This window comes from Coregonus clupeaformis, chromosome 15 (assembly GCF_020615455.1).
Source record: "Coregonus clupeaformis isolate EN_2021a chromosome 15, ASM2061545v1, whole genome shotgun sequence".
NCBI classification, from domain to species: Eukaryota; Metazoa; Chordata; class Actinopteri; order Salmoniformes; family Salmonidae; genus Coregonus; species Coregonus clupeaformis.
The window spans coordinates 56,708,770-56,731,994 of record NC_059206.1 but is presented as its reverse complement, the minus strand read 5'-3'; the positions used below and the strand labels follow the sequence as shown (position 1 = coordinate 56,731,994).

Below are 23,225 nucleotides of genomic sequence, written 5' to 3'. Positions count from 1 at the left end.
GCTTTTTAGCATTTATAGCCATGGTTGTTAATTCTACTGCAGAAATGAATCGGAAGTCACAGAAAATAGAGGTTGTAGTGGCAGCGGCAGAGAAGTACTTGGGATTGCGAAGATTTACTGCAGAACAGCTGCAGGGGGTGCAGTGGTAGTGATATGTCCTCTCAGACCATTGGTCTGGAGTAGGACTAGGTAGGGTTAAATAGTGGAATGGGTGGTGTTATTTTTTTTTAGAGGGCTTTTTCCAAATTTTATATGATTGTATCGAAGAATATAATGTAGGTAGGCTGTGAATGGTCTCACACACCATTACAGTAGATGGCGGTGTATGCACGTAAAAGTTGGATGCGATCCGCCAAACAAAACCCAAAGAAAAAGAAGAAGAAATCCGTGACCCGGAAGTACATTGTTATTTTTGCTTGCTTCACAGCGATTACTGTTAGTAGCAGAGAACTATGAAATAACACATTATTGACAGTTATTTAAAGAATTCGATTGCATTTGACTGGTACACAATGTAATCAAGAGGGGAGGTTATCCAATCACGGATAGTCAGAAACACATGGCAAGCAACTTGAAATTTAGTTTTTGAGGCGCACCATGGCAGCTCGCTCAAGGTAAGCAGAGAACGATAACGTTAGCTAGCCTAAGAGCTAGCTAGGTCAATCAATTTACACAGCATAGCTAGCAAACTAAGAAAATACGCTAGTCCGAAAGTTGAGTTTTGGCATGTTATTTTGGTAACTACGTTTGGATGTAGCTAGAGAGCCTTGTAAAATTAAACGGAGTTTGTCAAAGTTATTTACCAGTTAAACGTAATAAAACTATGGTAACGCAGTTACCATACAGTTAGGTGGAATCAGCTGGAATTACTGCTCACCACAGCTGTGTTGTGTGATTTAGTTAGCAAGCTTGTGCCATTTCTAACCAGCTGATCGACGATATCCGTGTATGCTTAGATAACTAGGTAGCTAGTTAGCTCACAATCTTATCGGCTAACGTTAACTTCAAAACATACCATCGTATTTCAAATAACAGTACGTTAGTTTACTAACTAACAACAATAGTTTGGATAGCTACTGTTAACTACAATAACTGCCCATTCACGTTAGCTAGCTACGTTATGTAATTAACGTGTGGTCCTGCGAGTTTGAATTAGCTATCTGTTTGACATTAATTTAGCTGCTAGTTAGGCAATTCATTAGCAACTCAACTGGCTGGCTAGCTAGATAGATAGTCAGTGTCAGATGGAAATAATATGTTAGAGATGGATGGATGCCTATCTAACTCTTACTGTATCTAGCAGTTCGTATGTTGTTATAGCTAACTACGTTAGCTAGCTGTTGTGGATTAACCTGATACTAGCTAATAGCTAGGTAACGTTAACCGTAGTTACATTAAATCAATCCTTGTTGACTATATATATATTTTTTTAAAAACTTGCTAACCAGGAAGATTGAATATGGCGACTAGCTAGCTACGCCTCTTGCGCATGAACAGCTGATTGGCTTTTTACAGAGGTCTCAAATGTAAACATTTCCCCAACCTGTTTGTTTCGCAATAAAGCCCATTGCCCCAAACTCAGGGAAAGGAAGGAATGCAAGTTAATTGCCCATTCATTGTACGTTTCTAGCAATCTTTGAAGATAATCAGTAATTTTGAATATTAGGATTGAGATTAATAACAAGCGATGCTCTGAGTCACTCGGTGTCACAACACTGACCTCAAAACAGGAGTTCACATAATATTCACAAAGCACACCCGTGTTTGGGTTCATGAAAGTTAAATTGGTCTACTTGCTTTGTTATGGCATTGGATCTGTCTACTGGAATAAATATTGTAGCCAGCTGATGTCTGCTCATGAAGCTAAACCTAAAGGTGTGTAGGCCAGGAGAACTAGCCTACTAGCTTGGGCTATGACATATCAGTATCACAATGTTTTTCCATGGCAAAAACGAAAACAGGAAGCAGACAGCTCTTTGGTCCTTTAAAAAAATCCTGCTGTATGTACAATATTGTGTGATATAGTTTGGGAAATAAATAAAAGTGACTCTGGATGACATGTTTGTTTCCAACATTAGGGCTGGTTTCCTAAAGAAGTTAAATCTGCTTCATGTTTTGTTACCTTGCCACGATACTAACAAGTATGGCGATACTGGTATCGTCTAGGGATGTGCATCTCTCCTTACAATCACGATTCAATACGCATCTAGATACATGGGCTCTGACACGATGCAGGAACGATACTTTTATTTTGAAAGGATGATTCGGTGCGATTTCATTAGTCAGGAGCTGAGCTGAATCTGTCTGAGCTGAGTGGCCCTGTCTGTGTGTGAGCTGAGCCGCTACCACTATCAGATTAGGGGGGGGGGGGGCGTGGGCTGTTTGTTTTTGGCCCCCCATTTAATAAAAATCTGAAATCCTCATCACCCACTGATTAACTTGTCATGTAGCAGATTAAAATATTTTGTGCTAGTAATACGCCAATTTTAGCTATGACATACATAGCCAATTAATATATAAGACCGTTTAGGACCCCCCGGCTCAAAAGCAAACTGGAACTTTCTTTACAGAGGAGAGCTGCTTTTTCTGAAATTTCAACTTTACCTTGTTCATGTAAAAATGACCAAATGCACCGACTGTTTAACGCAGAACTACAATTTTCCCCCCCTAAATTTAACCTGGCAATCGGAAAGCCCCAATCAGGAGTAAGATGTGCAATCAGCAAGATGTGAGTTGTGTCCACTCCAGTAGCCTACACAGCTCCGCTGGTAAAACACAACATTGGTTGTTCCTCAATTAATAAAGCCTATGATTTAATATTGCGAAAGCCATTTTACAAACATCTGAATGCTAAAGGTGCAGCACAGATGTAGCCTACAAATATTAGAACGGGGATAGGGCAGGTCTACCTCATTGGCGCGAGCAGCTGCCTCTCCCGCACTGTTCGCAATTTTTTTTATCTGACTTGCATGCATACAAGTTTGATAGGTTGAAGGAGAGGACGCATCAATTCAGTCAACAGATTAGTGGTATTTTCTGAATAATGCAGAAAAAAATGAGTAAACTTTAGTGAACCGGCTAACGTTTTAAATTGGTTTTCTTACCGATGCATGCTTCATTTGGATCGGTTTGGGCTCCCGCGAACCGACACACTCGCACCTTATTAACATTTGAACCAGAGACCGATGCACATCAGTGAATCTCGTCCCAACCCTACAAGTAGCCCATTATTTGCTTCTGAAAGAATGTAGCTAGTTGGGCTTAGATATCAAGCCAGTGGTTTCTCCAATCTAGTAGCCTACTTCCTTAAAATCTAGACTAGATAAAAATAAATGCTGTTGCCACCTTGCAACTCAAAAATAAATCTTTATTGAAACAAACTTCCATTGTGTTTACCATTGGTGCCTGAATATCTTTTCACCTCCTCCAATCTATACTATAGTCGGTGGGTTCTGAGTAGCCTAATGATACAGGGGAATGAGTCTGTGTCCCTGCTCCACTCATCTCAAAGCCCTTCTCTTGAATGGAGGCTAGTGTGCTGCTGTTACAGAAAGTCCTGCGCCTCCTATAAAACTAAAAGCCTGCCATATCCCACTTGTGTGGTTTGAAGGAATTTCTGTGCAGACGCCTGCCAAAGTTCTGCCTGTAGGCCTAAGCTAGTATGCAGTTTGCATTTTACTGTCATGCAGACATTGGTCTCGCGCATTGTTGTGCTATAGGCCTACATTTTTTTGTAACTTTAGGCTCATTCTTGCATCCCTTCTGAAAAGCCAGGCACTACACATAGGCTGCATCTATTTTTTTGTTTTGTTTTTTTTATATATTTTTTGGGAGGTCTGGTGACCATTTTACATTTACGTCATTTAGCAGACGCTCTTATCCAGAGCAACTTACAGTTAGTGAGTGCATACATTTTCATATCTATGGGTTGGATGGATATAGAAGTAGGCCTAGCTCTCAGGAATTACCCAGCTAGTCCTTGGTCTGGTGTTTTCATGTGCCTTCCTCATGTATGACAGGGAGCAGAGATATGAGGAGGGTAATAATTAGTACCACTACATATTTTCAAGCATAGTGGTGGCTGCATCATGTTATGGGTATTCTTGTAATCGTTAAGGACGGGAGTTTTTCAGGATAAAAAATGAACGGAATGGAGCTAAGCACTACTTTCCACCAGACACTGGGAGATGAATTCACCTTTCAGCAGACAATAACCTAAAACACAAGGCCAAATCTGCAATGGAGTTGTTACCAAGAAGACAGTGAATTTTCCTGAGTGTCTGAGTTACAGTTTTGACTTAAATCTGCTTAAAAATCTATGGCAAGACCTGAAAAATGGTTGTCTAACAATGATCAACAACCTATTTGACAGAGCTTGAAGAATTTTGAAAATAAGAATGAGCAAATGTTGCACAATCCAGGTGTGGAAAGCTCTAAGAGACTTACCTTGAAAGACTCACATATTTAATTGCTTCTGAAGTATTGACTCAGGGATGTGAATACTTATGTATACTGTGAATACTTATGTAAATGAGATATTTCTATATTTTATTTTCAATAAATCAAAAATAATCTGCATGTTTTCACTGTCATTATGGGTGAGAGGGGAAAAAAAAAGGTATTTGATCCATTTTGAATTCAGGCTGTAACTCAACAAAATGTTGAATACATCAAAGGGTATGAATACTTTCTGAAGGCACTGTACCATATACCGGGGTATTTGGAAAAAGCCACCGGATGGTTTTTCAATACTGTCAACTATTTATTTGACGTTTTTCAATACATTTGAATAATTGCAGCTACTTTTTAACTTAATACCTGCAGTCAACTTGTGCAATATGTTAGATAAAGCAGATTTGTGTTCTTAATTTCACCTGTCACATTATTTTACATTATGAAGCTTACAAAAGTTACCTACAACAGTTGAGCCAGTCAAATGTGTATTTAATGGAATATACACCTGGAATGCATTTCAATTAACAGGTGTGCCTTGTTAAAAGTTCATTTGTGGAATTTCTTTCCTTAATGCATTTGGGCCAATCAGTTGTGTTGTGACAAGGTAGGGGGGGTATACAGAAGATAGCCCTATTTGGTAAAAGACCAAGTCCATATTATGGCAAAAACAGCTCAAATAAGCAAAGAGAAACGACAGTCCTCCATTACTTTAAGGCATAAAGGTCAGTCAATGCAGAACATTTCAAGAACTTTGAAAGTTTCTTCAAGTGCAGTCGCAAAAACCATCAAGATCTATGATGGAACTGGCTCTCATGAGGACCGCTACAGGAATGGAAGACTCAGATTTACCTCCACTGAAGAGGATAAGTTCATTAGAGTTAACAGCCCCAGAAATTGCAGCCTAAATAAATGCTTCACAGAGTTCAAGTAACAGACACATCTCAACATCAACTGTTCAGAGGAGACTGTGTGAATCAGGCCTTCATGGTCGAATTGCTGCAAATAAAACACTACTAAAGGACACCAATAAGAAGTAGAGACCTGCTTGGGCCAAGAAACACCAGCAATGGACATTAGACCGGTGGAAATGTGTCCTTTGGTCTGGAGGCCAAATTTGAGATTTTTGGTTCGAACTGCCGTGTCTTTGTGACGCGGTGTGGGTGAACGGATGATCTCTGCATGTGTATTTCCCACGTAAAGCATGGAGGAGGAGGTGTTATGGTGTGGGGGTGCTTTTCTGGTGACACTGTCTGTGATTTATTTAGAATTTAAGGCACACTTAACCAGCATGGCTACCACAGCATTCTGCAGTGACACGCCATCCCATCTGGTTTGGGCTTAGTGGGACTATCATTTGTTTTTCAACAGGACAATCACCCAACACACCTCCAGACTGTGTAAGGGCTATTTGACCAAGAAGGAGAGTGATGGATTGCTGCATCAGATGACCTGGCCTCCACAATCCCCTGACCTCAACCAAATTGAGATGGTTTGGGATGAGTCGGACCACAGAGTGAGGGAAAAGCAGCCAACAAGTGCTCAGCATATGTGGGAACATCTTCAAGACTGTTGGAAAGGATTCCAGGTGAAGCTGGTTGAGAGAATGCCAAGAGTGTGCAAAACTGTCAAGGCAAAGGATGGCTATTTGAAGAATCTCAAATATAAAATATATTTTGATTTGTTTAACACTTTTTTGGTTACTACAATGTTCCATGTGTTATTTCATAGTTTTAATGTCTTCACTATTATTCTACAATATAGAAAATAATAAAAATAAAGAAAAACCCTTGAATGAGTAGGTGTTCTAAAACATTTGACCAGTAGTGAATGCTAATTGGCCCACAACTCCACCTATACAACAACATAGGCCTAGGACTATACACATCCTACACAGGGTTCATATGGACAGTGGCAAGTAAAATTCAAGGACATTCATGGACTTTTTCAAGCACTCAATTGTCATTTTTTTTAAGGACCTCAATGTTATACAATTGTATAGCATGCAAATAGTGTACAAAAATTACCACTAAGAATAATGGATCACTTTAAGAATAATGAATTTGACAAATCTGACCATAATTCTATCCTCCTGATTCCTGCTTACAAGAAAAAACTAAAGCAGGAAGTACCAGTGACTCGCTCAATACGGATGTGGTCAGATGACGTGGTTGCTACGCTACAAGACTGTTTTGCTAGCACAGACTGGAATATGTTCCGGGATTCATCCAATGGCATTGAGGAGTATAGCACCTCAGTCACCGGCTTCATCAATAAGTGCATCGAAGATGTCGTCCCCACAGTGACCGTACGTACATATCCCAACCAGAAGCCATGGATTACAGGCAACATCCACACCGAGCTAAAGTCTAGAGCCGCTAATCCGGACGCTTATAAGAAATCCATCTATGCCCTCAGACGAACCATCAAACAGGCAAAGCGTCAATACAGGACTAAGATTGAATCCTACTACACCGGCTCTGACGCTCGTAGAATGTGGCAGGGCTTGCAAACTATTACGGACTACAAAGGGAACCAGCCGTGAGCTGCCCAGTGACGCGAGTGTACCAGACGAACTAAATGCCTTTTAGGCAAACAACACTGAAGCATGCATGAGAGCACCAGCTGTTCCGGACGACTGTGTTATCATGCTCTCCGTAGCCAATGTGAGCAAGACCTTTAAACAGGTCAACATTCACAAGGCCGCGGGGCCAGACGGATTACCAGGACGTGTACTCAGAGCATGCACGGACCAACTGGCAAGTATCTTCACTGACATTTTCAACCTTTCCCTGACCGAGTCTGTAATACCTACATGTTTCAACAAACTATCATGGTCCAAACACACCAAGACAGTCGTTAAGAGGGCACAACAACACCTTTTCCCCCTCAGCAGACTGAAAAGATTTGGCATGGGTCCCCATATCCTCAAAAAGTTCTAACAACTGCATCATCGAGAGCATCCTGACTGGTATGGCAGCTGTTCGGTATCCGACCATAAGGCGCTACAGAGGGTTGCACGTACAGCCCAGTGCATCACTGGGGCCAAGCTTCCTGCCATCCAGGACCTACAGTTGAAGTCGGAAGTTTACATACACTTAGGTTGGAGTCATTATAACTTGTTTTTCAACCTCTCCACAAATTTCTTGTTAACAAACTATAGTTTTGGCAAGTCGGTTAGGACATCTACTTTGAGCATGACACAAGCAATTTTTCCAACAATTGTTTACAGACAGATTATTTCACTTATAATTCACTGAAATACAATTCCAATGGGTCTGAAGTTTACATACACTAAGTTGACTGTGCCTTTAAACCGCTTGGGGGGCCAGTATGTAAAAATAATGTATGCACTCACAAACTGTAAGTCGCTCTGGATAAGAGCGTCTGCTAAATGATGTAAATGGAAATGGAAAATTCCAGAAAATTAAGTCATTATGTCATGACTTTAGAAGCTTCTGATAGGCTAATTGACATAATTTGAGTCAATTGGAGGTGTACCTGTGGATGTATTTCAAGGCCTACCTTCAAACTCAGTGCCTCTTTGCTTGACATCATGGGAAAAGCAAAAGAAATCAGCTAAGACCTCAGATAAAAAAAATTGTAGACCTCCACAAGTCTGGTTCATCCTTGGGAGCAATTTCCAAACGCCTGAAGGTACCACGTTCATCTGTACAAACAATAGTATGCAAGTATAAACACCATGGGACCACGCAGCCGTCATACCGCTCAGGAAGGAGACGCGTTCTGTCTCCTGGAGATGAACGTACTTTGGTGCGAAAAGTGCAAATCAATCCCATATCAACATCAAAGGACCTTGTGAAGATGCTGGAGGAAACGGGTACAAAAGTATCTATATCCACAGTAAAACGAGTCCTATAGCTCAGCAAGGAAGAAGCCACTGCTCCAAAACCGCCATAAAAAATGCCAAACTACGGTTTGCAACTGCAAATGGGGACAAAGATCGTACTTTTTGGAGAAATGTCCTCTGGTCTGATGATACAAAAATAGAACTGTTTGGCCATAATGACCATTGCATCGCAGTGCTAGCTGTGCCACTAGAGATCCTGGTTCGAATCCAGGCCCTGTCTTAACCGGCCGCGACAGCGAGACCTATGGGGCGGCGCACAATTGGCCCAGCGTCGTCCAGGGTAGGGGAGGGAATGGCCGGCAGGGATGTAGCTCAGTTGGTAGAGCATGGCGTTTGCAATGCCAGGGTTGTGGGTTCGATTCCCACGGGGGGGCAGTATGAAAAATACAAAAATAATGTATGCACTCACTAACTGTAAGTCGCTCTGGATAAGAGCGTCTGCTAAATGACTAAAATGTAAATGTAAAATGTTATGTTTGGAGGAAAAAGGGGGATGCTTGCAAGCCAAAGAACACCATCCCAACCGTGAAGCACAGGGGTGGCAGCATAATGCTGTGGGGGTGCTTTGCTGCAGGAGGGACTGGTGCACTTCACAAAATAGATGGCATCATGAGGAAGGAACATTATGTGGATATATTGAAGAAACATCTCAAGACATCAGTCAGGAAGTTAAAGCTTGGTCGCAAATGGGTCTTCCAAATGTACAATGACCCCAAGCATACTTCCAAAGTTGTGGCAAAATGGTTAAGGACAACAAAGTCAAGGTATTGGAGTGGCCATCACAAAGCCCTGACCTCAATCCTATAGAAAATATGGGCAGAACTGAAAAAGCGTGTGCGAGCAAGGAGGCCTACAGACCTGACTCAGTTACACCAGCTCTGTCAGGAGGAATGGGCCAAAATTCACCCAACTTATTGTTGGAAGCTTGTGGAAGGCTACCCAAAATGTTCAATTGAAGCGGTGGGAAACAAACTAAAGTGGCCACATCTCTCACAAAAACGGATCAAAAATAAAATCACTGCTAATTATAAGGTAGCGGGAGAATGACATTCGGTAGTTACTAGCTATGCTTGTATAACTCTGAGCTGGATTTGCCGGTCTTTGCAATTTAGTTTTAGTTTTTGCTCGTTAGCATTTGGCTAATAGCGTCTGTGTGAATTCGCTATTACTTGTGCTAATTTTGTTAGCATTTTGGTAATAGAAGCCAAATGGGCTGTTTTGTTGTTGTGATATTTTTGGGCTGGTATGAAAATCTGGATACCGCCCAAGCCTATATAATTTACACTTAAAATCATGTTTCAGCCGTTTATTAGCACGCCGGTCATCACTGTAAACACTTTTCAATGCAGCCTTATTGTATGTCTGCTTTGACCTCCCCTGAGCTGCTGTAGACGCAATCAGCTCTACTGTGGTGGCTTAACTCCTACTACCATACCTAGGCTAATTAGTTTGAATCACTTTCTTTGATTGGATAGGATTAGGAAGGTCTGCTAGGGTTATGAAACTTGTTCCAGCAATTCAGTGGCAAGTTGTAAACAAAGACTACACAAAATCTGAGTGCTGTTCAGAAAGAACCTGGGTAGTTTCTCTTAACTTTCTGTGCTGGCTGGCTTGGTACTTCGACCAGTCTCAATGATATTTGATCAACTGTCTTGAACATTTTCTTAACTAGGCCACCTCACTTGTCTTGTTGCCATGGAAGATTCAAGGGGGATTTTGAGAAAGTGCTCTAATCTGGGAAGCTCTAAAGTCACATGATGCAGAGCAAGACGGTTGTTGGCAGTAAAAAATATGTTTTATTGTCGCATACACCAGATAGGTGCAGTGAAATGTGTTGTTTTACATGCTCAGCCATAGTAGTACGGCACTCCTGGAGCAAATTAGGGTTAAGTGCCTTGCAAATCGCCCAAATCACCCTTCCGCCCTAAATTGAAGCTACAGCCAAGTTCTCAGGCTAGGTCTGTACTCGGACCAACTCAGACTTCTGTGTAAATCATATTGATGTCTACAGAAATTCAGACTTGCGCACAAATGTCAAGTTATGATTTGGCCCATGACTGAACACTGGTGCCGATTTTACATCCTGTGTGTGTGTCTGTCTGATTCACTGCAGCTACAATGAAGAGAGGAATCTCCTTCGCATCCGAGAGTGGGAGCGGCGGAACCAGGAAGCCCTCCAGGAGAAGGAGTTCTACCAGGAAAACGTTCCCCTCTTTGGGGAACCCTACAAGGTGAGTTTGGTTCCTGTTTACCTCTAGGCTTGTGTCCTCCTGCAGTTCTAATAACCATGTGGAACTGGGTGCTATTTTCATTGCTGTTTGCTCTTAAGAGAGGTGTTGTGAACCTGACTCCAACCTTTTATTAGAAACTCTTCAAAACTTCTTGTTGATGTTGCTCAGGAAATGGTGACCTGCATGTATACCCCAATGTGGCCGATGTCTAGTTACTACTGAAGTATAGGCTAGCTCCAGGTTCACGGCAGTTCTCGCCTTTCTCCTCTACTGTAACTTCCTAGCAGGGTTGTGTGATATTTGGGGAGACCTCTTCTATGATATGATACTCCAAATATCGCGATATCCGATATAACCGGTTTGCGCAGTTAATGAATAAATCATTCCAGACTGCAATTTTTATGCTTATTTACAATATTATAGTTGTATTCTCATCAAATTATCTATGTGTGGTGAAAAAATAAGGCTTAGTTAATTTATTTAATCTTCATTTTTAAGATATTGAAACAGCCTAACTGATAAAACTGCACAGTTTTGATTTGTACAATTGGCCCAGCATCATCCAGGGTAGGGGAGGGAATGGCCGGCAGGGATGTAGCTCAGTTGATAGAGCATGGCGTTTGCAACGCCAGGGTTGCGGGTTCGATTCCCACGGGGGGGAAGTATAAAAAAAATATGTATTCACTAACTGTAAGTCGCTCTGGATAAGAGCGTCTGCTAAATGACTAAAATGTAAATGTAAAATGTGAACAGCCATCCAGTCAGTCTTGTCCCTGTACCACCAGAGCATGTCAGCTCCAGCTTGTTATTTAAAGGAACACAGTTAACTAGCTAATTAGGCTCCCTGGAAAATAGGAGGGTGCAGCTTAAAATAATGCAGTGTGGTATGACTTATTTATTTCTGTGTCTGCTCCCGTGCCATGTGCTGGCCTGGCCTCGGCGCCCAGTGGGTCAGCGAGAGAGACTGTGTTTACGTCTCCTGGCTGTCCTGACCTCACAGGGGAGGTGTTGCGTTGTCTGTGTGGTCAGGGAAGTAGGCCCAGGCTTCAGGCATTTCTAAGCAGTCCTTTAAAAACCATTAGGAAATCTAAATTATCGTGAAAATATTAGCCTAGGCTATATCATGTTGCTACTTTAACCTGATAAGCCAAATCAGCATACAGTGGGGAAAAAAAGTATTTAGTCAGCCACCAATTGTGCAAGTTCTCTCACTTAAAAAGATGAGAGAGACCTGTAATTTTCATCATAGGTACACGTCAACTATGACAGACCAATTGAGAATTTTTTTCTCCAGAAAATCACATTGTGGGATTTTTAATGAATTTATTTGCAAATTATGGTGGAAAATAAGTATTTGGTCACCTACAAACAAGCACGATTTCTGGCTCTGACAGACCTGTAACTTCTTCTTTAAGAGGCTCCTCTGTCCTCCACTCGTTACCTGTATTAATGGCACCTGTTTGAACTTGTTATCAGTATAAAAGACACCTGTCCACAACCTCAAACAGTCACACTCCAAACTCCACTATGGCCAAGACCAAAGAGCTGTCAAAGGACACCAGAAATAAAATTGTAGACCTGCACCAGGCTGGGAAGACTGAATCTGCAATAGGTAAGCAGCTTGGTTTGAATAAATCAACTGTGGGAGCAATTATTAGGAAATGGAAGACATACAAGACCACTGATAATCTCCCTCGATCTGGGGCTCCACGCAAGATCTCACCCCGTGGGGTCAAAATGATTACAAGAACGGTGAGCAAAAATCCCAGAACCACACGGGGGGACCTAGTGAATGACCTGCAGAGAGCTGGGACCAAAGTAACAAAGCCTACCATCAGTAACACACTACGCCGCCAGGGACTCAAATCCTGCAGTGCGAGACGTGTCCCCCTGCTTAAGCCAGTACATGTCCAGGCCCGTCTGAAGTTTGCTAGAGTGCATTTGGATGATCCAAAAGAGGATTGGGAGAATGTCATATGGTCAGATGAAACCAAAATAGAACTTTTTGGTAAACTCAACTCGTCGCGTTTGGAGGACAAAGAATGCTGTGTTGCATCCAAAGAACACCAGACCTACTGTGAATCATGGGGGTGGAAACATCATGCTTTGGGGCTGTTTTTCTGCAAAGGGACCAGGACGACTGATCCGTGTAAAGGAAAGAATGAATGGGGCCATGTATCGTGAGATTTTGAGTGAAAACCTCCTTCCATCAGCAAGGGCATTGAAGATGAAACGTGGCTGGCTCTTTCAGCATGACAATGATCCCAAACACACCGCCCGGGCAATGAAGGAGTGGCTTCGTAAGAAGTATTTCAAGGTCCTGGAGTGGCCTAGCCAGTCTCCAGATCTCAACCCCATAGAACATCTTTGGAGGGAGTTGAAAGTCCGTGTTGCCCAGCGACAGCCCCAAAACATCACTGCTCTAGAGGAGATCTGCATGGAGGAATGGGCCAAAATACCAGCAACAGTGTGTGAAAACCTTGTGAAGACTTACAGAAAACGTTTGACCTGTGTCATTGCCAACAAAGATTATATAACAAAGTATTGAGACACTTTTGTTATTGACCAAATACTTATTTTCCACCATAATTTGCAAATAAATTCATTAAAAATCCTACAATGTGATTTTTTGGATTTTTTTTTCTCATTTTGTCTGTCATAGTTGACGTGTACCTATGATGAAAATTACAAGCCTCTCTCATCTTTTTAAGTGGGAGAACTTGCACAATTGGTGGCTGACTAAATACTTTTTCCCCCCACTGTATCAGTCTGGTTTTGTCACTAATTTCATGTATCTGCCTGGCAATTGGGATGTGACAAATGGACACTTGCTTACTGTTAAAACTGCCATTTTATCGGTTTTCTGTTAAAACAATAAGAAAAAATCATACAATCCCACGTCAAATCACAATGCAGAATAATGGTCCTATTACGTATGTATGACCGCTACGGCTTAGCAATAAAATTATATCTACCGCGACCCTTTATAGACACAGAACGCAGCTACAGTAACATGTCGATAGCGACAATTGATAACTTTTCAGATAATTATAAAAAGTACAGCATCAGAAGCGTCTGTACCTTTTCAGACAGTACAATTCTGCTTCGGCATAGAATGTTCTGTATTTTTTCCCGAACGACAAAAAACGTTGATTAATATGCTGCATTTTTTTTTTTTTTATGGTAGGGTAGCTAGATGTTTTCTTTCTACTAAATGTCTTGGTAAGTCACAGAAAACATTTCTTAACGTTTAAATGGTCATTTGTTTTTCGGTTTTCTGTTAAAACGATTTAAAAAATGTGTAAAATTCGCTGCTGTCAGCAATGGTTTGGGTCTCATGTTGCATCCCTTTCAGATGGTTAAGCATTGCACCTGTACTACCATTACTGTACCTAGGGCTGTGACGGTCACGAAATTCCATCAGCCGGTGATTGTCAAGCAAAAAACTGTTGATCTCACTGTAGTTGACCATAATTGACGTAAACACATTTAGCATCTCCTGGCCTACAAGCCACTGATGCAGACCTTTGGAACATCTACAGTGCCTTCGGAAAGTATTCAGACCCCTTGATTTTTCCCCACATTTTGTTAGGTTACAGCCTTATTCTAAAATGGATTAAATCGTTTTTTTTCCCCCCTCATCAATCTACACACAATACCCCATAATGACAAAGCAAAAACAGGATTTTGAGAAATTGTTGCTAATTGATTAAATAAAAAATGGATATGTAAATGTCATAAGTATTCAGACCCTTTACTCAGTACTTTGTTGAAGGACCTTTGGCAGCAATTACACCCTTGAGTCTTCTTGGGTATGACGCTACAAGCTTGGCACACCTGTATTTGGGGAGTTTCTCCCATTCTTCTCTGCAGATCCTCTCAAGCTCTGTCAGGTTGGATGGGGAGCGTTGCTGCACAGCTATTTTCAGGTCTCTCCAGAGATGTTCGATCGGGTTCAGGTCCGGGCTCTGGCTGGGCCACTCAAGGAAATTCAGAGACTTGTCACGAAGCCACTCCTGCGTTGTCTTGGCTGTGTGCTTAGGGTCGTTGTCCTGTTGGAAGGTGAACCTTCGCCCCAGTCTGAGGTCCTGAGCACTCTGGAGCAGGTTTTCATCAAGGATCTCTCTGTACTTTGCGCCGTTCATCTTTTCCTCAATCCTGACTAGTCTCCCAGTCCATGCTACTGAAAAACACCCCCACAGCATGATGCTGCCACCACCATGCTTCATCGTAGGGATGGTGCCAGGTTTCCTCCAGACGTAACGCTTAGCCAAATAGTTGAATCTTGGTTTCATCAGACCAGAGAATCTTGTTTCTCATGGTCTGAGAGTCTTTAGGTGCCTTTTGACAAACTCCAAGCGTGCTCTCATGTGTTTTTTACTGAGGAGTGGCTTCCGTCTGTCCACTCTACCATAAAGGCCTGACTGGTGGAGTGCTGCAGAGATGGTTGTCCTTCTGGAAGGTTTTCCCATCTCCACAGAGGAACTCTAGAGCTCTGTCAGAGTGACCATCGGTTCTTGGTCACTTGATTGCTCAGTTGGGCCAGGTGGCCAGCTCTAGGAAGAGTCTTGGTGGTTCCAAACTTCTTCCACATAAGAATGATGGAGGCCACTGTGTTCCTGGGGACCTTCAATGCTGCAGACATTTTTTGGTACCCTTCCCCAGATCTGTGCCTCGACACAATCCTGTCTCGGAGCTCTACAGAGAATTCCTTCGACCTCATGGCTTGGTTTTTGCTCAGACATGCACTGTCAACTGTGGGACCTTATATAGACAGGTGTGTGCCTTTCCAAATCATGACAAATCAATTGAATTTACCACAGGTGGACTCCAATCAAGTTTTAGAAACATCTCAAGGATGATCAATGGCAACAGAATGCACCTGAGCTCAATTTCTAGTCTCATAGCAAAGGGTCTGAATACTTATGTAAATACATATTTTAATTTTTTATATATACATTTGCAAAAATGTCTAAAAACCTGTTTTTGCTTTGTCATTATGCGGTATTGTGTGTCGATTGCTGAGGATTTTATTTATTTAATCAATTTTAGAATAAGGCTGTAACGTAAGACAATGTGAAACATTTCAAGTGGTATGAATACTTTCCGAAGGCACTGTACATTTTAAAAAGGCTAATATTTCCTTGTAATATAGTCTACTCCTTCACAATAAATCCGTTAAATATTTTAGACAGGTCTAAAGAAACATGATATGACGAAAATGTAGTCTTATTTCAGAAGAACAGAATAGCATTTGTCCTGATCTGGCTATGCCATATGGCTGTGGGCTACACTAGTTAATTTAGCAGACAATATTTAGTTAGAATTTTGTGACATTATTTTATAGAATGAAGAATACAATTGAACAAAGCTGAATAAAATAGAAAGGATTTTTTCTCCAAACGATTTGAGGGAGTGCGCACATGCGGCTATATTGTGTTGAGCGGTTAACAAAGAAATAGGTACTCCTATACAGTGAGGGGAAAAAAGTAGTTGATCCCCTGCTGATTTTGTATGTTTGCCCACTGACAAAGACATGATCAGTCTATAATTTTAATGGTAGGTTTATTTGAACAGTGAGAGACAGAATAACAACAAAAAAATCCAGAAAAATGCATGTCAAAAATGTTATCAATTGATTTGCATTTTAATGAGGGAAATAAGTATTTGACCCCTCTGCAAAACATGACTTAGTACTTGGTGGCAAAACCCTTATTGGCAATCAGAGGTTAGACGTTTCTTGTAGTTGGCCACCAGGTTTGCACATATCTCAGGAGGGATTTTGTCCCACTCCTCTTTGCAGATCTTCTCCAAGTCATTAAGGTTTCGAGGCTGATGTTTGGCAACTCGAACCTTCAGCTCCCTCCACAGATTTTCTATGGGATTAAGGTCTGGAGACTGGCTAGGCCACTCCAGGACCTTAATGTGCTTCTTCTTGAGCCACTCCTCACTCACATTACATTTACATTTACGTCATTTAGCAGACGCTCTTATCCAGAGTGACTTACATTATTATTTTCATACCCCCCACATGGCTCTCCATCACGTGATTAGGTTTTCTCACAGGCTACAAGTGAAGACAGACACTTCGGGGACGCAACTGCGTGCTTCCTTATCCAATTCCAAGGTACATGTTGAAGATATTGGAAGAACTGTCCACATTTACTTTTCGTCAGCCAACAAGATGAGTATGCCTAACGAACAGCAATAGCACTAGCCTATGTCAATCTACTATCCCCCGTAGTACAAAAGTTGACCTATTCTGTCTTAGAAATAAATATTCCAAACATAGTCTGGGACAGTTGTGGGATGCAATAGATCCCAAATTAATACAACCACTAGCATCCCAAAAACTTTTTTTACGCAATGAGGCTGACGCAACAGATCAGAACGTTTAGCTTAAAATGTGATAAACTATTAGGCTATTTCTTCACATTATAAGCGCAGCTATGCGCACACGGCAGTAAGCTATAAGAAATAATATTTCATTAGCGGGAAAACACCATTATCAAAAGTGACCGCAAATGCGATTATGCATGTCATGTTTTTATTATAAAGGTGCATTTTTTGTGAAAAATTATCTTCCCCAAACTTCAAACTCACGCGCTGCTTATGTATGCCAGTTAGGCTCTACACCCCTTGTAAATCAGATTAATGTGCTTAATTTTAAGAAGTTTTTTGGCCACTTTAGTTGTGATACAAACCTTATCAAAACGTATAGGCCTATGGGCTAGGTTACATGAGTTGTGCGACTATGATTAGAAAAAAACATTGCTTCTTGCCTTACGCTGGGCATCATTCACAAGTGGTAATATATAATTCATAAGTGATAGGCTAATATTGTCACCCATCAGACTATTCTTGATTTAATCTTCTTTACATATACTAAATAATATATGTGAAACATGTCATCGATGCACTTAAATAGCGAATGGAGGACGCTTTTACGTGGTTCATTTTCATGCCAGCCAGGTAGACTGTGCTCCTGTTGTAAAGATAAGTAATGTGCTTAATATTAGAAATGTTGATAAATAAATATAGTAGGCCTAGCCTATAGAAAGCTGATGGGATCCTCTTTTTAATAGAGGTTATCTCTCTGTTTTCTCGCGCAATTGCATAGCCTATAGAAATGTTGCGCAACATGAGCTCATGGGCTCTCATGAAGTGTTTCGATTAGATTTTCGATTACATTTGCATTGATGTCAGAGTGATTAGAGGGACAATAGAGTGCTGAGTACCAGGCAGTTAGCAAGTTTGGTAGGCTTCTAATGACCATCTAGGAGTATACTAATTAACAAAGAGCTGCAGTTAGTTTCAGAATGGGTGGCAAGGAATAGATTAGTCCTAAATATTTCAAAAACTAAAAGCATATTATTTGGGACAAATCATTCACTAAACCCTAAACCTCAACTAAATATTGTAATGAATAATATGGAAATTGAGCAAGTCGAGGAGACTAAATTGCTTGGAGTAACCCTAGATTGTAAACTGTCATGGTCAAAACATATTGATACAACAGTAGCTAGGATGGGGAGAAGTCTGTCTATAATAAAGCGCTGCTCTGCATTCTTAACAGCACTATCAACAAGGCAGGTCCTACGTGCCCTAGTTTTGTCACCTGGACTACTGTTCAGTCATTTGGTCAGGTGTCACAAAGAGGGACTTAGGAAAATTGCAATTGGCTCAGAACAGGGCAGCACGGCTGGCCCTTGGATGTACACAGAGAGCTAACATTAATAATATGCATGTAAATCTCTCCTGGCTCAAAGTGGAGGAGAGATTGACTTAATCACTACTTGTATTTGTGAGAGGTATTGACATGTTGAATGCACCGAGCTTTCTGTCTGACTACTTGCACACAGCTCGGACACCCATGCATACCCCACAAGACATGCCACCAGAGGTCTCTTCACAGTCCCTAAGTCAAGAACAGACTATGGGAGGCGCACCGTACTACATAGCGCCATGACTATGCAGCAATAAAAATGTATTAAAAAAAACAGAATAAAATACACCTTATGGAACAGCGGGGACTGTGAAGCAACACATAGACACATGCAAACAAACACACAATAACATATGCACTATACACACGTACACATGGATTTTGTGCTATAGATATGTGGTAGTAGAGGCCTGAGGGCACACACTTAATATGTTGTGAAATCTGTTATGAATGTATTGTAATGTATTTTAAAAAATGTATAACTGCCTTAATTTTGCTGGACCCCAGGAAGGGTAGCTGCCTTGGCCGGTGTGGCGGTAATACGGTCACCAAGTGGCACAGCAGTCTAAGGCACTGCATCTCAGTGCTTGAGGCGTCACTACAGACCCCCTGGTTCGTTTCCAGGCTGTATCACAACCGGCCGTGATTGGGAGTCGCATAGGGCGGCGCACAATTGGCCCAGCGTCGTCCGGGTTTGGCCGGTGTAGGCCATCATTGTAAATAAGAATTTGTTCTTAACTGACTTGCCTAGTTAAATAAAGGTTAAATAAAAAATAAAAAAACTGTACCTCAATTCTACCTCGCAAAGTTTGCATTTCCTTCTCATTTAAATTCTCAAAGTATTGCCATACAGGACTTCACTGCTGTTGCTTTCCTTTCTCTGCCATGTTTCCAATGTTAACTACGATGACTTAGTGGGAAAGAGTCGACTCCAAAATAATTGATTTCTCGACACGTCGACTCCCATTTCTGAGTGTCAAGACTCGATTCTGCTAGGAATCGACTCCTAAGAATCCGTTTTTTATGAATGGAGGAAACTGATTAGTTGTCGTAAGCCTACCTCTGAGAACACAAACACTTGCATCTTTCATAGCCAGCTAGCGAGGAATGGTGAGAGGGGGGAGGGGCATAGTATAGGCAGTCAGAACCATACACTAGGCTTATCTATTGGCAATCAAAAGCTATTTCTCACAATGAATGCTGTATCTTGCAGTTTATTGGCTTGCAATGTCTCGCAACATTAGTAAAGCAGGGCCTATCATCAATGAATAGGCTAGGATATTCTACATGCAACAGACCAAAGACTGAACACACACTTTCATCATTAGCGAAGAGTAAGAGCAGGTGAGCCTGCGCGAGGGAGAGGGCAGGGGGCAGAAAGAATGTCTTGGTAATCTGTATCTCGCGTTGTCTTGTCTTGCATGCCTCGCAAATTCACCAAAGTAGCCTAAAGTTTGCCTCTTCCTCTCTGGTTTTATTTAAATTACATTACTTTCCCCAGGCCTTTTTAGCGTATCATCTAGTTGGGCTATAACATGGAAAATAATATGTTTTGTGATTACTGCACTGTGATTTACATTTATTGGGGGTGTAAAATAATCGGTTAGGGATTTTTCTTAACGTTAAGTATCCCAACTTCGTTTAAACATTCACACCCCTAATTGGCCTACAGGCACCCACCAACAGAGGGTCCACAATACATGACACAGATCAATGCAAAACACTCACCAGAAAACTTGTTTTGAAACCGAATCCGTTCTGATGGCGGACATCAGACTTCACTTTCACTGTTACTGTTAGCCTAGGTTACTGTTAGCCATACTACCGGAATAGCACCCTGAAAACAACGGTTCACTGTCTGCTGTTGTGGCATTTTGCGTCATTCTGATTGGTCAATAGAGTAAAGCAAATTATTTTAAAAAGAATGTCCATCCCCCCCAAAAAAATTATATTATTCGAATAGTGAAATTTCAAATTCCCTTCCCTACAATGTCTGTGATCTGTCTAAGTGTTTAATGTCTGTCTGGGAGCTAAAAGAAAGTTCAGGAATTATCACAATGCAATTCTTCCTTATGATATTCTATGTAGAAAAACCCTTGCATTCTAACGAGTCCTGTGCGGCTTGTGAGCTTCGTAGAGCAAAACCGTCAACATGTGCGTGTTCATGAGAGTCTAAGCTTTCTATGACGGGTACTAATAGAACTGTAGCTCAGACGTTAGATGTTTTTGTGAGAACAACCGATTTCAGGATGTTGTCTTGTCTCTCAAACAGCACTCTAGAGCTCCCGTCTACTGCACATGCCTGCTGTTATGGGTGGCTCCAGGACAAAAAGATCCATCAAATAACATGTCCAGGAAGTTTGTAGCTGAAACGGGCGACTCATGAGGTGTTCAGAATCACTGAAATCACGGTGCCGTCTTATTGGGTCTGATGGAGTTGTCTTAGAGCATGGTCATGGTATACACTCAGTGGCCAGTTTATTATGGTTCGCTCCTACGTGAGTCACGTGGCCGTGACTTGTTATATAAAGCAGGCAGACTGGCATCGAGGCATTCAATTACTGTTCCATTGAATGATAGAGTGGGCAAAACGAGTGACCTAAACGACTTTGAGCGTGGCAGTTCCAGTATCTCAGAAATGGCCGGCCTTCTGTGCACGACAGTGTATAGGGTTTACAGAGAATGGTGCGACAAACAAAAAACAAAGTCGGCAGCAGTCCTATGGGCGAAAACCGCTTGTTGATGAGAGGTCGAAGGAGAATGGCAAGAATCGTGCAAGCTAACAGGCGGGCCACAAACTGACAAATAACGGCGCAGAATGGCATCTCGGAACGCACAACTCGTCGGTTCTTGTCACTGCTGGGCTAATGCAGCAGACGCCCACACCGTGTTCCACTCCTATCAGCTAAAAATAGGGTTGGGCGGTATCCAGAGTTTCATAACGTTTCTATACCATACTGGGGTATACGGTATTACCAAATGTGTACACAAAGGGCGCTGGATATAATTTATTTGACACATCTTAGATTTCTAATAGTTATACTTAACTTATAAGCAGTGGCATAGCACGCACCCCCCGCGAGGCAAGTGTACACTTTGGGAGAAGGGTGGCGAATCAGGACACATCCTTCCGTCTCAACCTCAGCCCAACATTTCCCTTTTCTGAGGATTTTGTTTGGAGTGACTAGTGAGCCCATACATGGAATCCAACCCCAGGGGGTAAGCTAGCTACTGTCACAGAGAGAACTTTGTCTAGTCTACCACTTTGTAATGTCACATTGGTTGGTTGCCATAAATCGTCAGCCAATATTTGATATTTTGGGCGATACATACACAGAGACGTAAAGGGCAACAGTACATTTAGATACATAACTGTTTAATCGGAAAAACATCAGCTAAACTGACATGCTTGTTTTATTTGTGAACTACAACATCACCCTCACTACATGTTACTGTCGGTTTAGTTAAAAGGTAGGCCTAGATTAGTGATACAAAGTATGCATTAGCAGTTTAGGGTCGACTTATGCAACAAGAAAGAGTGTGTAACAAGATGCTGTTGTTATTCTCTTCCTCAGTCTTATTCTGTATCATTCTTATTCATTTTCAAGGCTAACAACCATTGCAGATCTCATAAGAACCCTGTTATAATCAATTGTTTCAACACTGTCTGCAGAACATAAATAACTTTTATTTTCTGTTTCAGACAAACAAAGGAGATGAGCTTTCCAGCCGTATACAGAGGATGCTGGGTAGTTATGAAAATGTGAACAACCCAAACCCTCATCCGTGTTTTGACAGTAGCTTCTCTAATGACCCTCCATCTCACGTCACCACAACATATAGGCGGCCATCTCACAGCCGAGACAGAGTGAAGCCTCCATTCCAGAACACTCCTCTGTACGGGGCAGGCCAGAGTGGTAGTGGTGGTCCCCCCATTAGCAGCCACTCTTCTCAGCCTCTGAAGAAGCTCCCTGGTCCCTCCTCCTCTTACACCCAGTCCTCACTGGGTTTCAGTCAGGGCCAGGCCAGCCCCGATCCCCTCAAGAGGAAATGTGAGCCCAGCCCCTGGCCAGACCTGAGGGAGTGTGCCAGTCTTCCTCCGGTCCTCTCTGCCCTGTCCCCCCCAGCTGAGCCCCTATCCCCCCTACATTCCAGTGACCCCAGCGACTCTGAGCCCCAGGACACCCCCGACAGGCACCAAGGATCCCCCCTGCACCCAAAGAGGCACCCGGCCTCCCTCCTTCACCCCAACTCCCCCATCCCCATGGAGGGGTCCCCTTTGGATGACCCTCAGAGAGACATCCCGCCTCTGACCATCGAGGGGGCAACAACCCTGCCCTCTCAGACATTCCCTCTACCACTGGCCTCTAAACCAAACCTGGTCATGCCCCAGAAGCCCACAGCCTATGTCCGGCCCATGGACGGCCAGGACCAGGTGACCATTGAGTCTCCGGACCTCAAGCCCTCTCCTGAAGACTTCCATGGGCAGTCTTATCATGAACCCTTACCAGACTTGAAAAGCACCAAGCCCAGCCTTTCTAAACTGAAGATTCCATCACAGTCTATAGAGGTAAGCAGCACACTGTTTTGTTTATAACCATGGTTGTGTGTGTGGTTCCTTATTTTGAATAGCCTATACCCCTCAAACTCAATTCTGGACCTAGAAGCCAGTTCCACTGAATTTTGTCATTGTTTCCCCTCTAATCAGGGACTGATTTAGACCTGGGACACCAGGTGTGCGCAATTAGTTATCAGGTAGAACAGAAAACCAGCAGGGTCCGGACCTCATAGGGTAAGAGTTGAGTACCAATGGCCTAAACTGTGTGAGAAATATCAGTTAATAGCAGACTCACTGAACACACAAGCAAGGGAGATTACATCTGAACACCAGAGAACTGCATTTTATGTTAAAAGAAGTTGGCGGACTTTAGATAGTGGCAAAAGT

The 23,225-nt window shown here is 42.2% G+C and overlaps 1 protein-coding gene across 2 annotated transcripts in view; it reads left to right on the top strand.

Moving 5' to 3' along the window:
- Positions 1–426: 426 nt before the first annotated feature.
- The window catches only part of LOC121582740 (AF4/FMR2 family member 1), a 79,448-nt gene continuing 56,649 nt past the window's right edge, over positions 427–23,225 (top strand). For both annotated transcript variants that reach the window (XM_041898807.2, XM_041898806.2), the window contains exons 1-3: positions 427–614; positions 10,437–10,554; positions 21,984–22,850. In XM_041898807.2, coding sequence (XP_041754741.2) covers positions 598–614; positions 10,437–10,554; positions 21,984–22,850 — 1,002 coding nt within the window. In that variant the 5' untranslated portion in view covers positions 427–597. The remainder of the gene's footprint in view (positions 615–10,436; positions 10,555–21,983; positions 22,851–23,225) is intronic.